This window comes from Chlorocebus sabaeus, chromosome 26 (genome assembly GCF_047675955.1).
Source record: "Chlorocebus sabaeus isolate Y175 chromosome 26, mChlSab1.0.hap1, whole genome shotgun sequence".
NCBI classification, from domain to species: domain Eukaryota; kingdom Metazoa; phylum Chordata; class Mammalia; order Primates; family Cercopithecidae; genus Chlorocebus; species Chlorocebus sabaeus.
Window position 1 is genome coordinate 18,212,913 of NC_132929.1, and position 13,012 is coordinate 18,225,924.

Sequence of the window (13,012 nt, forward strand, 5' to 3'; positions counted from 1 at the left end):
TAGTGTTTTTCTAAGGAAACTTATTTGGGGCTTGAGATAATATCATGGCTTCTCTGAATATTTGTTTAAACTGTAGCTGCCTGCAGACTTGGAGAATCCTATCCATGTGTTTGGAGTTTATGAAAGGGCAGGATGGGGCTTATATCCTTTCTTGCTTCCCAAAGTTCTTGGACAAATTTATTTGTTCCTTATGGCTTCTTTTCAACCAGTCTTGCGGTCAAAACAATGAAGTTTTCCATGTTTCTAAAACTTCATGGAAGCTCATGGGTAAAAGTGCTATTAATTTGGAGTGGGGTATAAGGTTTTATGATAGAGTGAGAAAACATTTCAGATTTGAAGAAAAGATTTTTCCCTTCTAGAGATTCATCAAAATTTCCCTCTTTTATTGTCTTGCTATTTAGATGGTAAAGATCAGCCTGTGGCTTTTACATACTGTGCCAAAACGTCCAGCCTGAGCCTGGAGAATCTCTCGCTCAACATTGCCACTGACTGGGAGGTCCGCATCATATGACAAAGAACTGCCCCTGGTGATGTGAGCAGGGACCTGCCAGTCCCTTTCAACCTTCCCCTCGCCTTTTTTGAGATTTGTGCAGCAATCTACTTGCCTTTCCTGAGTCAAAATAATCTTTCATTCGTCACCATTATACTAATGAACAACAGATTTCATGTTTTAAATTTTCAGATTTTACATGTTAAGATGTACTAGCAATATTCCTTGTGTCAAACATCCCCTTTTCTCCTGGATACATAGCCCTGAGACATTTATAGCGTTCAAGAGTCTTCTGTTGCTTCCATTGCTTGAGCAAGGCTGCATGGTTCTGTTTTAATGTGGGCCAAGCCTACCTGGGCAACCCCTTTGCCAGGGCTTGCCTCGGGCCATGCAGCATTGGCGTTGTGGCTGCAGCAACTGAGTTGCTTGAGGCCAGTCTCCAAGTGGACAGCAGCCTCTGATAGTCCCCACGGTTATCTTCCACCCACATGGACTGGGCAAAGCAGCCCTCTTCTGTGTGCACTGCATACACTGCAGCAGTGGGAGTTATTCTCCCCTAGAGATCCACTTGGCAGCACGAAGGATTCTTTTCTCTTTCATGCTTCTCAGGCTCAATAGTTTCTAATTAATCTTAAAATCCATGTCTTTTAAATTGTTTTTTAATTAAGTGCTGTCTGCTAACCAAAGAATATTTGTAACGTGAGTAAGCTATGATTAATAACAATGAAATGAATACCCACGTACCCACCACTGGATTTCCGAAGTAGAACTCATGACTGGGACTAGGATGAGGCAAGGGAGGCCCTGGCCTTGGGCACAAAATGTAAGGGATGCCAAAAAATACAGTAATCAAAATAAGTAATATTTCAATCCACTATTTTTAAAAATCAGAATTAATGCAAAAAAAAAAAAAAAAACCACCATGATGAACAAAATATCAAAATTTAAAATAAAGACAGGATTAGTATTACTGAGTTTTCCTTTGTCCCAGGCTCTAATGTGGCTTGGCATGGAGCAGAACATTACAATATACCAGTCGCATCATAATGCCCAAGGCTCTGCAGACCCCAGTGGCTCCCTGCTGCCTGCCTCAGCATCTGTTTTGGCAGCCTCAACTCCCCAGCACTCCTCAGCACACACCTCTTCTTTTCAGGCTTCCTCCACTTAGCAACTTGCCAGTGGCCACCTCTGTGCCTTCTCATCCCTGGGCACCAATATCCTCCTGCCCTTACCATCCTTCCAGGCCCAACTCAAATCCCACTTTCCCATTAAGCCTAACTACGCGAACACCCCTACCCCCATACCCATTAGTAGTGATTTTGCCCTTCCCTGTAATGCTATCCCACTTATAACTGTGCTCTACTTACCATTCTCAGGGATCATACCTTAATGTTTTCAGTGTGTCTCTGTTCTCACTAGATTGTATGTTCCTCAAGAGCATGTTCTATTTCTCTTCTATCTGACACAGCACTATTATACCTGACTTTCAGTAACTGTTAGCTGTGATTGGTTAGGTGGTGGATTTAATTGATTAAAAAATTACATTTGAATGTATTTCCATCTGATTTACTTTTCTGATACAAGATTCTTCCCAATGGCAGTCAGCATTGTACATTTCCTCATGGACACATTTCATTGTATAGGTTGAGATTTGAGCTCTGCACCATATGTAAGCTCACAGAGACCTGCACAGATTCTTTGCTCCTATATCTGTAAGTTTTGCAGTTGAGAAGAAAGGAGCAACCTTATATTAGCTGAAGCCATGGTTCCTATCTTCAAATTTCCCTTGCCAACCTAAAATAAAACTTAGCCAGAAGACTGGGTGCTCCTCCCTAATATAAATGATAGTTTTTAATATCATTTAAAGTTGAATCAGAACTCTCTTTAGGTCAACATTTATTGCACATCTGTTCTTCCATTTAAAATATTGTTGGAGGAATGGAACAGTAACTAGTAGATAAGTTAATGAGGAGCTGCTCTGTTTTGACCCAAATCTATATTGAAACATTTGACTAGAGACAAGTGGAGAGAAAGATAACCTGGATGTTTTTAATGGTTTTCTGCGCTTATTGCTTCTCACACTTCACCTGCCTCCCATTTCTGAATTTGTGTACCAGAGAGCAATATGGGGCTGAGTTGGCCTACAGGTAATAAGTTACTTTTTTGTGGCTAATTCTTAATATAGTTTCATAGGAAACTGGATTTTATATAAGAAGTTTTATTCATTTCAACAGGGTTCCTAAAAAAGCTCTAAAATGAATTCATAGTGTGTCTTTCCTTCAAGATATAAATGTCAAGGAATGAGTTGACAAATCAGTTTAAAAACAGAAACTACCCAACAGAAAAATGTAAGTATAATCTTTCAGGATTATATAAAATCAATATTAAAAATATTTTGTAATATTTTTATATAAATACATAAACATTTTATATATGGAGCCTGGTGACAGAGACTCCATCTAAAAAAAAAAAAAGAGATAATCTCTAAAATGTTGTATGTTTTCTGATACTTAACTGTCAAAATACAGCAGATATCTCAAGTTTCCTCAGATGTAAAATGGAATTAGTGAAACTTGCAGAGTGTTTCTACAAATTTGAAATATTTTATGTGTACAGAAGGGGAAAAATAGTAACATTACCAGGGAGAAACTCGGTAAACATTACTTTAGGCAAGTGATCAAAGTTGACATCACCTGTAATAAAACCTGTCAATATCGTGTAGCCCCAAATATGGTTTGAGGAGGTGGCCATGTCACATCTGTGACAGTCTTCCCCCAAATCCATAACCTTAGTCTAATCATGTGAAAAATATCAGAGAAACCCAAATTTAGGGTCATTCTACAAAAACCTGACAAATACTCTTCAAAAGTGTCAAGGTCATGAGAGACAAAGACTGTGGAATGATCAGAGACTGGAGGACACTAAGGAGTTCTATCTTTGCAACTCTTTTGTAAGTCTAAAATTATCTTAAAATAAAAAGTTTTTTAAAGGTCTCTGTGAAGTGGCTAGCTCCCAGTAGGCACTTAATGAATGAGAGATATTATAACGATAAGCAAAAACATTGCTTCCAATAGTGTTAGAAATCAAAGAAATGCTTCTTGGTGGAAAAGACAGAGCCATTAGTTGGCAATGCTGTGCAACAGAAACCATTCCAGCCACAGATATTACATGACCGTGGGTGACGTCTGTTATAAAAACTGGTTCTTTCCTTAAAGGGGCTTCTGGGAATTGAAATGTGCAGCTGTTTATGTGTTCATTATCTGCCCTTTGTTCATGGGCTCGAGTTGGATTTCTCCCTAATAGCATTGGTTTCCACAGCTGTGCCACTGAATAAACCTTGAGTTTGGACCTATTCATCTGAGAGAATGTTTTATCCACAACAACTGACAGAGCAAAATGAATGGCACCTTGCCCTTTCTGTGTTTGACATGCCCACCCGGCTCTGACAAGAGGCTTGCTGCTGTCACCCGCTTCTGTTAGTTCTCACAGATGGTGCTGGCTGAGACAGCTGAGGAAAGAAAGCCCAGTGGGTATATGGCCCAGGATAGCTCCTTTGCCTGGAGCAGATCAGCAGAGAAACTTTGATTGCACTGGCAAAGCCAGAAGTGTAAGAAATTTCTCTTTGCATAGGAAAATTTCATTCACCAGATACATAACACGTATTTATTAAGGGCCTTCAACATATCTAAACCTGAGAGAGAAATGGGAACCCACTTCCCAGCTCCACGGTCTTATGGGCAAACGGGAAGTTAAATAAGCAAAAACAATAAAGTGTGGGTCAGTGCTGTGAATTTCAGGGTGGGATAGCATGCTAGCCTGGGACCCAAACTTACGACAGTGGGGTAAGGAAACCCCACCTTTGCTGTCTGTGCCATTGGTGACTTTGAGGGTGGAAGTCAGTCTTTTTAGTGCAGGCAGATAGGCCAGCTGCTGACTGGAGATGCTGCGTACCACATGAGCCTGGGCAGACTATACCTATTCCTGTGCTGTCCACATAGCAGATATTCAGTTAATGCCCCCTGAGTGAATGCTGATTTGCATCAGTGAGTGAATGTTATCATTCAACCTGATCTAACTCCAAAGTAATATTAAATTCAGGTCTTCTCTAACAACACCATTTATTGAGTGCTTAACAAAATCCTGGCACTGTGTTAACTGTATTACATAAATTATTTAATTGTTATAAAAACCTAATAACAGAATGACTATAATTGTACCTATTTTATAGGTGAGAAATCTGAGACAGAAAGGAAGAAATAACTCACCTAAAGTTACACAGGCACAGCCAGTAAAGGGCCAACCTAGACTTTGAACCAAGGTGGTCAGCCACCAGAGACCGCTGTCCTCTATTCTGCCTCTCCAAGACTAGTAAAGAGCCCTGGGCGTTTTCCTGGAGGAACAGAAGGCTAGGCTGATGGTTCCTGCAAGCCCAGACATAAGAGTTCTTCAATGCCGCAATCCCAGGGATCAGGAGGCTGATAGTACTCCCTATTTTACCTGTCACTTCCCACCTTCTTCCATAGCCTCTAATCTTCGATTATTGAGACTGGTCATATAGGAACAGGCATGACTACAGCCTAGGACATGCCTCCACTCTGCCATACTTGAAATGTGGTCATCTCCTTACAGCCCAGGGAGCAGCTATTGTGGGTAGAAGACAAGGTGGAGGCCAGGCAGGCACTTCCCTTCCCCAGAGCCACTTATGCTCTCATCTAAGAGCCCTGAAACCAGGTGTGACATCCCAGGGCTTGACAGGCAGTCTGGTTCAGTATCCAATTCCAGCTTCTGTCTCAGATGCCTAATGTGGCATGGCTGAATGAGTCAACATGTAACCTATACAGTAAGTCCTCACTTAACATCGTTGATAGGTTCATAGGTTCTTGTAAACTGTGACTTTAACCAAAACAAGCTTACTAGAACCTATTGATGACATTGGAGATTTACTGTGCTCAGGTGCACTTTTTTTTTTTAAGATTGAGTCTCGTTCTGTCACCCAGGCTGGAGTACAGTGGCGCAGTCTGGGTTCACTCCAACCTCTGTCTCCTGGGTTCAAGCGATTCTTCTGTCTCAGCCTCCCAAGTAGCTGGGATTACAGGCACCCACCACCATGCCTGTCTTATTTATGTGTTTTCACTGGTTTCACTGTTGTTGGCCAGGCTGATCTCGAACTCCTGACCTCATGTGATCCACCCGCCTCGGCCTCCCAAAGTGCTGAGATTACAGATGTGAGCCCCCGCGCCCAGCAGGTACACTTTTTATAGCAGATTCAGTCCCAGTGTTTATTTTGGGGATGGGAAGAGACAAGAGGTGGCAAGGTCATGTATGCAGGTACAGACAGGGATTTTCTCAACCAAGGACTCTGCTGAGTAGCATTTTCCATGCAGACATTTCCAATAAACGCTGACCCAAGAACATTCTAGAAAAGATGCCAAATCCAACATTGAATAATGTTCTGATATCCTAAAATTTTAGGACTAAAAATCATGTTCTCTAAAATTCACAGAATATTTTCCTAGAATTCAGTACCTCTCGTTCACCCTAACTAGCTTTTTTGCAATACTGTTTTCCATTCATTTGGTGGCCAGTAGTTGGGTGGTCTGTATAACTGCCTACTCAATAACATGTCAGCAGTTCTCAGCTTCTTTCCAGTGTTCACCTTACTCAGATACTCCCTTTTCATTTTCTGACAACACCAGCACTTCATGGCAACAGAGATGTCCCTAGCCAGGTTCTCCTCTCTCTAGCATGCAGCCTCTCCTGCTCTCATACTCACAGTGTTTCTTCACATCTATTTTTAGTTTTTCTGGCTCAAGCATCTTCAGGCCACTGAAACACAACCCTCACTCTCTTTCTCTCTCCCTCTGGCATGCATGCTGCTGGTAGGAGACCCCAGGTCAACATTGCTTCAGAAATCCTTTAGCACTCATTTCTCAGGAGAACTTATGGCCTCAGAATCACAGCTCGGTTTTTAAGATGGACATAACCTGTACGACCTTCTGATGGGCTTTCAACTTCGAACTGGATGTGGACACTTTTCTCTCAGATGACAGAATTACTCTAACTTCCCCTTTGCAGTTGCTTCCTTTCCTTGAAGGTAGCTGTATCTTGTTTTCTTTAAAAAGCTTTTTCTTCCAAAGCCACTTGCCATGCCGACCGTCATTAGCGCATCTGTGGCTCCAAGGACAGCGGCTGAGCCAAGGTCCCCAGGGCCAGTTCCTCACCCGGCTCAGAGCAAGGCCACCGAGGCTGGGGGTGGAAACGCAAGTGGCATCTATTCAGCCATCATCAGCCGCAATTTTCCTATTATCGGAGTGAAAGAGAAGACATTTGAGCAGCTTCACAAGAAATGTCTAGAAAAGAAAGTTCTTTATGTGGACCCTGAGTTCCCACCGGATGAGACCTCTCTCTTTTATAGCCAGAAGTTCCCCATTCAGTTCATCTGGAAGAGACCTCCGGTGAGTAACTTCCTGCTTACTGGCTGGGTTTTCCCCCCACGGAGGAGTCCTCCCACTCACCACCTCCGGCAGCTCAGCTGTGCACATGGGCAATGGGGGAAGGATCCTGGCAGCAATTCTGCTGGGCTCTGTCCTTAAGTGTGAAGCAGGGAGGAGAGGAACAGGTCTCAGATATTTCACCAAATCTCAGCAAAATCCAGAGGGAGAGCGGGGGAGGTGGGGCTGATTCTCATGCTCTGACTCTTTCTCTCTGAAAAAAAAAAAAATCTTGCTTTTTATAAAAGTGGTTGGAACTCAGTTTAATTCATCCTGTAAAAATATTCCTTTCTCAGAACAAATTCCAGACAGCCCAGATCTACCCTTTCATTTTAAATACCTTTCATCTTTGTAAGATCACTTTAGTTTCTCTGGCTAAAATCATGATGTTATTCTTCTTTAATTTACCAGTGGCCATATCTTTCTGAAACATAGCAACCCTAGAAAGAAGAGAGTCATAGGCAAGGAATATTTTTTCATGCATAAAATGTTGGGGTTAGAGAGAGAGACCTAGCAATCGTTTTTGTCCACCTACCTCACCTCATAAGCAAGGAGTCAAGGCACACCAGAGCGAAATATATCCAGTGGGCACATGACAGAGCTCGGATTAAAACTTTCTCTTTTAGGAAACTCTCCCAGCCTCTGGGTTTCATTTATAGTGATCACCAGGAGGGAAATCACATTCCCCTGGCTCGCCTCTCTGATCATCCCTCCAGCGTGACTTTTGTTCTTAATTCAAGAAATATTTATTGAGCATCTACTAGTGCCAGCACTGGACAAGCAACTGGGGGGACAGCAGTGAGTAAGAAAAACCAAAATCCAAGCTGTCTTGGAACCTAGGGTCCTGAAGGGAAGAAGGGCATTGAACAAGAGTGACGTTGTCAGGAGACGATGTTCTGGGTGCCACGGGATCATGTGGCAAGGAGAGCTAACCTGGTCCAGGGAGAGAAACCCTTCCTGAGGAAACGATGGCAACCTGAGACCTGATACTATTCATTAGTCATGTTTTTCTTTAACCTAAGATGGACCAGGCGTGGTGGCTCACGCCTGTAATCCCAGCATTTTGGAAGGCCCAGGCTGGAGGATTGCTTAAGCCCAAGAGTTTGAGACCAGCCTGGGCAACAGGGCAAAAATCTATCTCTTTTGTATTAAAAATTCAAAAAATTATCCAGGCACGGTGGCACATGTCTGTGGTCCTACCTACTTGGAGGCTGAGGTGGGAAGATCACTTGAACTCGCAAAGTCGAGGCAGCAGTGAGCTGAGATCATGCCACTGCACTCCAGGCTGGGTGACAGGACTGAGACCCAGTCTCAAACAACAACAACAACAAACCTGAGGTGGAATACTCCACAACCCCGTGTATTCCATAGGTGCTCTTCTCGGTTCTATGGTAAGGCCCATAACTGTCCTGCAGGCCTTCAGTTTAGAAGATAACACTGCTCTGCTATCAGAGTAGTTGGACACGTCATAACCCCCTGCTGAAATATCTTCAGTGACATCCCTCTCTCGGCTGCCTTCAGGACAAATCCCCCACTGCCTTCAGGACAAATCCAAACTCCTTAGCCAAGCCATAGGCCCTTCTCAGCTGGTCCCTGCCTACCTATCCAGGCCCATCTCCATCCTCTTTTCCCAGATCCTGACACACCAGCAGTGCTTGAACATTTAGCTGCTCTGTGGTTCCAAGTCTTCTCACACCGGAGGCCTTTGCTCATGCTGTCTGTCTGCCTGGCATGCCCTTTTTGTTCCTGTCTGAAACTCTGCTCAGGTGTCACTTCCTTCAATCTTTCTCATGACTGTTTTCCTCTCACTGAGAGCAGAAACCCTTCCCCTTCCTGTTCATCTTTGAGGCCCGCTCACCAAGTTCAGGCCAGTCCCATAGTGGGTACTCAGCTGATGCTGGTGAATGAAAACCCATGCCCAAGGGCCTTGACCGGTGAGACAGGATAGTCCTGCATTCCCAGGCAGGGAGTTCTTAAAAACCCTTTCTTGGGCCAGACATGGTGGCTTATGCCTGTAATCCCAGCACTTTGGGAGACAGAGGTGGGAGCATCACTTGAGCTCAGGAGTTGGAGACCAGCCTGGGCAACATAGTGAGACCCTATCTCTATAAAAAAAGTTTAAAAAAATAAAAGCCCTTTCTCAGAATGGGTAAAATTAAAACCTACAAATACTATTTTCAGTGAAATCATTGGTGAACTTGAGTCACAAGCTAGACTTACAAATTAATAAAAATGCTTTAAGGGCCTGTTATGCTCTAGGTACTAGATTGGGCAGTGTCCATATTTGAAATGAGGGGTGCAGAAGACCTGTCTGTTCTAAATTGTGCCCCCACCACCACCACCGTCACCAACAACAAAGATCCTGGATCTTCGACTATTTGAGTCACTAAAGGACCAGATATCAAAGGCCACTCTTCAATAAAATGCCCACATGTTCCCCTGGGGTTAAGATCTCAGGAACACTGTCCATTGGGTTCACTAGTATAAATAAGAAATATAAAATTAGAGATGGTCAGAGTTGAAATGATTCTTGGAGAGGTGGTCCAGTGTCCTTGCTTTATAGGTGAAGTGATTAAGGCCCAGAAAGGGCAAATGACTTGTCTACAGCCACACAAGTTGACTTGAAACTGAAAAACTGAAATGACTCCAGAACTTTCTGACTGTGAAGCACTTCTTGGAGACATCAGTTTTCCATTAACTTCTTCAGATGTAGTGACCTTTGCCAGCCCTGAGCAGTCTGAAAAGACTGTGTCCTATCAGGAAAAGCACCACGCAGGTGAGTAAAGGCCTTCCTGCTTTTACTATCTAAGGCACAGAACCTTTGGAAACCAATCTGAATTTTTTTCAACCATCAAGTATTATTTATTATAATTACAGTGATAATGATGATGATAATGATAAAGGGAGAATTATTCCCGGCCAACTATAATTCTAGTTAAAATGGCATGGTACACTTTCAGCCTTTCCCTCTTAAAAGAAAACAGGCTCTGGCCAACTGTTCCCAGCACAGCTATAATCTCTTCTCTCACTTACCAGTGCTACTGTCACACGCATCTGTGTGAAGAGACCACCAAACAGACTTTGTGTGAGCAACAAGGCTGTTTATTTCACCTGGGTGCAGGCGGGCTGAGTCCAAAAAAGGAGTCAGCAAAGGGTGGTGAGATTATCATTAGTTCTTATAGGTTTGGGATAGATGTACAAAGTACATTCTCAAGGGCGGGGAGAATATTACAAAGTACCTTCTTAAGGGTGGGGGAGAATATTACAAAGTACCTTCTTAAGGGCAGGGGAGAATATTACAAAGTACCTTCTTAAGGGTCGGGGGAGAATATATCCTATCAGTTAGGGTGGGGCAGGAACAAATCACAATGGTGGAATGTCATCAGTTAAGGCTATTTGCACTTCTTTTGTGGATCTTCAGTTGCTTCAGGCCATCTGGATGTATATGTGCAGGCCACAGGGTATATGATGGCTTATCTTGGGCTCAGAGGCCTGACAGCTACCTCACAGCCTTTCTTCCTCTACTCGGGAGCATCATGCATTGAGTTTCCAGGCCAAACAATCTGATTCCTCTAGCCTTTCCTTATATGATCTATTTCTAGGATCAGAAAGCATACAAATTATTCAATACTTCCTAACTGTTAAGGCAAGTTTTCTTGATGACAGATCCCAGGGCAGAATAGAATGGCCTCTAGAACAGGGCTTCTGGGATGCTGGTGCCCAATACACTAGGGATAGGTTGGGGATGGGAGGGCAGGTCATGTTTCATTCCATGGGGTGGAAGATTCAATTGCACCACACTCCTGGCCTCTCTTCTTCTCATGGTGGGTTTGTAAAGAGAACTTGAGCTGTAAAGCCCAGTTCTTGGCTTCCGTCTTTCTCTGGGAAGCAAGCTGCCTGCAAGAAGCATGACTTCTGCTTTCTGCCTTCCTTGCAGCAAGTTTTCTGGAGGCAAGACCCCATGGGGAGTCATGCAGGAGTCCCTGGGCCACCTGGTAATATATAGTTAATAGTAAAGATAATCGCTAGTCTTGAGTGAGAACTCACCACATGCCAGTAACTAAGTGCTTTCCATATGTTAATTAATTTAGTCCTCACAACAATCCTGTAAGGAAGTACCATTATTGTCCCACTTTACAAAGGAGGGAACTGAGTCTCAGAGGGATTCTCCAGATCTCCCAGTTAGTGAAGGTTGGAGCTGGGATTTAAACCCACACAATCTGGCTCTAGAGCCCCCAATCTATCTAATTCTGAGATTTAGCTGTCAATACCTATTTTTATTAAACATAAATGTAGGATTTTGGATTCCCACCTGCCCTGTACTTTTGTAGCATTCCTTTATTGGCTCAAAACTCAGGCATGGAAATAAGGTGTCATTTATTGGGCCTCCTCAAGACACAACAGGCATTGAGTGACACCCCAGGGGTAGCCCCTAAAAGCAGCAGCCTCTGTAAGTTGGAGATGGAATGGCACAGTGGCTAAGAGCCCAGGCTCTGAGATCAGATAACCTATGTTCAAGTCTTGGCCTGCTACCTAACACTTAGGTAATCTTGGTCACATACCCTCATTTTGCCACAGGTTCTCCATGTGAAAAATGGAGACCAACCATAATAGAAGAACCCATCTCATAATTGAGGATTAAATGAGTTAATGCAGGCTAAAGGCTTACGACCAGCACGTGGGCGAGTGCTCAGTAAACACAGACTACTCTTATTACTGCCTACAAGCAGCTGTGCAGTCTCTTAAAAGTGGCAACATCATAAACATTTTTCCAGCTTAATCTGTGCCTGTGACCAGTAAAGATATTAACCACAGCGATGTATTTGAGTACTTCATGCCTGGTCTAAATGCATCCATCCATCTCAGCATGAGGATGTGTATGTGAATGCTCCCTTCATGGGCAGGGGACTCCTTGTCCTTTAGGGCAATTCCAGTTGTCTACATCAAATATCAAATGTATGTTTGGTTGTGAAAATCTGAGTGTATCATAGAGCCAGGAAGGCGACGACAAAAGAGGGTCACTCTTGGCTGGGAACTTGGCCACTTGCTCAGTGATTAGCTTTGAAGCCCCAGCGAGACCAACATGGTGAGCAAGGGCTTCCTTTTTCCCATGCTTGCACCTCAGTCATGCCAGGTGGAGAGTTCTTAAACTACTTCTCTCTGATCTCCTGCAATCCCCAAATCAGGGGCAACCTAGATCCCTGCTTCTTTTGGAGGGATGAGAAGTGAAGGGCCAGTTGCAGGACCTTGTGATGAAAAGGTATCTGGTCCCCTCCTCTCCCTTGGTAACGTGGGATCGTAGAATTGCTCCACGGTGCCCTGCCCTGCACCATCAGCTCAGCTGGCCAGGGCCTCCAGCAGTGGACCCTGACAACAGTGAGGTTCCTGGGCTTCCCCCTGTCTCTGGTGCTAGGTGGAGTCACCTTTCTGTAAATTCCATGTTATTCCAGACCCACCCTAACCTAGAGCTTGGAGAAGGAAGGGCCCACCCTATTTAGGAGCTGGATTAACCCAGACTTCAGGTTAAACTTGAAACAACCCAGACTTCAGGTTGAACAGACCATCAGCATGGTCTCAGTGTTTCTTGGCTCTGCTAGGAGAGGTTATTTCTGGTTGGGTCTCCAGTTCACAGCCCTGAATTGGAGTCAAAACTGCATCATTGATATACAGCCACCTCCAGCTTAACCTCCAGCTCTTTCCCTAGGAAATCCCGTTCTCCCTTCCTCCACCGTCCTCCAAGCTCCTGTGGCTGATAGCTGGGCCCTGCAGTTTCTCATCGCAACCTTCTGCTTAACTCTTCTATTAGCTCTTGGGAGTTGGGGGAGCTCGTCACCTTCCCACTTAACTCAAGATCCAGTGCCTTCTCATTTGCTGGTGGTGGCTGGAGCTCCAGCTATGGGTTGCCTAACCCACCTCTTTCCCTTGACTCCTGTCCTCACCTCTCTATCATTACAGGGCCCCACCCATTACCAGCTCAGAGCTGGGTCTCCACTTCACCCATGTTTCTCTACTGTTTGCCTTTCTTCTTGCA

General features: G+C 44.1%; 2 protein-coding genes across 9 annotated transcripts in view; both read left to right on the top strand.

The window, feature by feature from the left end:
- GANC (glucosidase alpha, neutral C) overlaps positions 1 to 3,846 on the top strand; it is a 100,695-nt gene extending 96,849 nt beyond the window's left edge. For 5 of the 7 annotated variants that reach the window (XM_038009868.2, XM_038009870.2, XM_038009869.2 and 2 more), the window contains exon 25: positions 402 to 3,846. In XM_038009868.2, coding sequence (XP_037865796.2) covers positions 402 to 511 — 110 coding nt within the window. In that variant the 3' untranslated portion in view covers positions 512 to 3,846. The remainder of the gene's footprint in view (positions 1 to 401) is intronic. The other 2 variants (XR_005244295.2, XM_038009871.2) reach the window with 2 other exon arrangements.
- Positions 3,847 to 5,373: 1,527 nt separating this feature from the next.
- The window catches only part of CAPN3 (calpain 3), a 58,925-nt gene continuing 51,286 nt past the window's right edge, over positions 5,374 to 13,012 (top strand). The window contains exon 1 of one of the 2 annotated variants that reach the window (XM_073012082.1): positions 5,374 to 6,945. In XM_073012082.1, coding sequence (XP_072868183.1) covers positions 6,637 to 6,945 — 309 coding nt within the window. In that variant the 5' untranslated portion in view covers positions 5,374 to 6,636. The remainder of the gene's footprint in view (positions 6,946 to 13,012) is intronic. The other variant, XM_008016916.3, reaches the window with a different exon arrangement.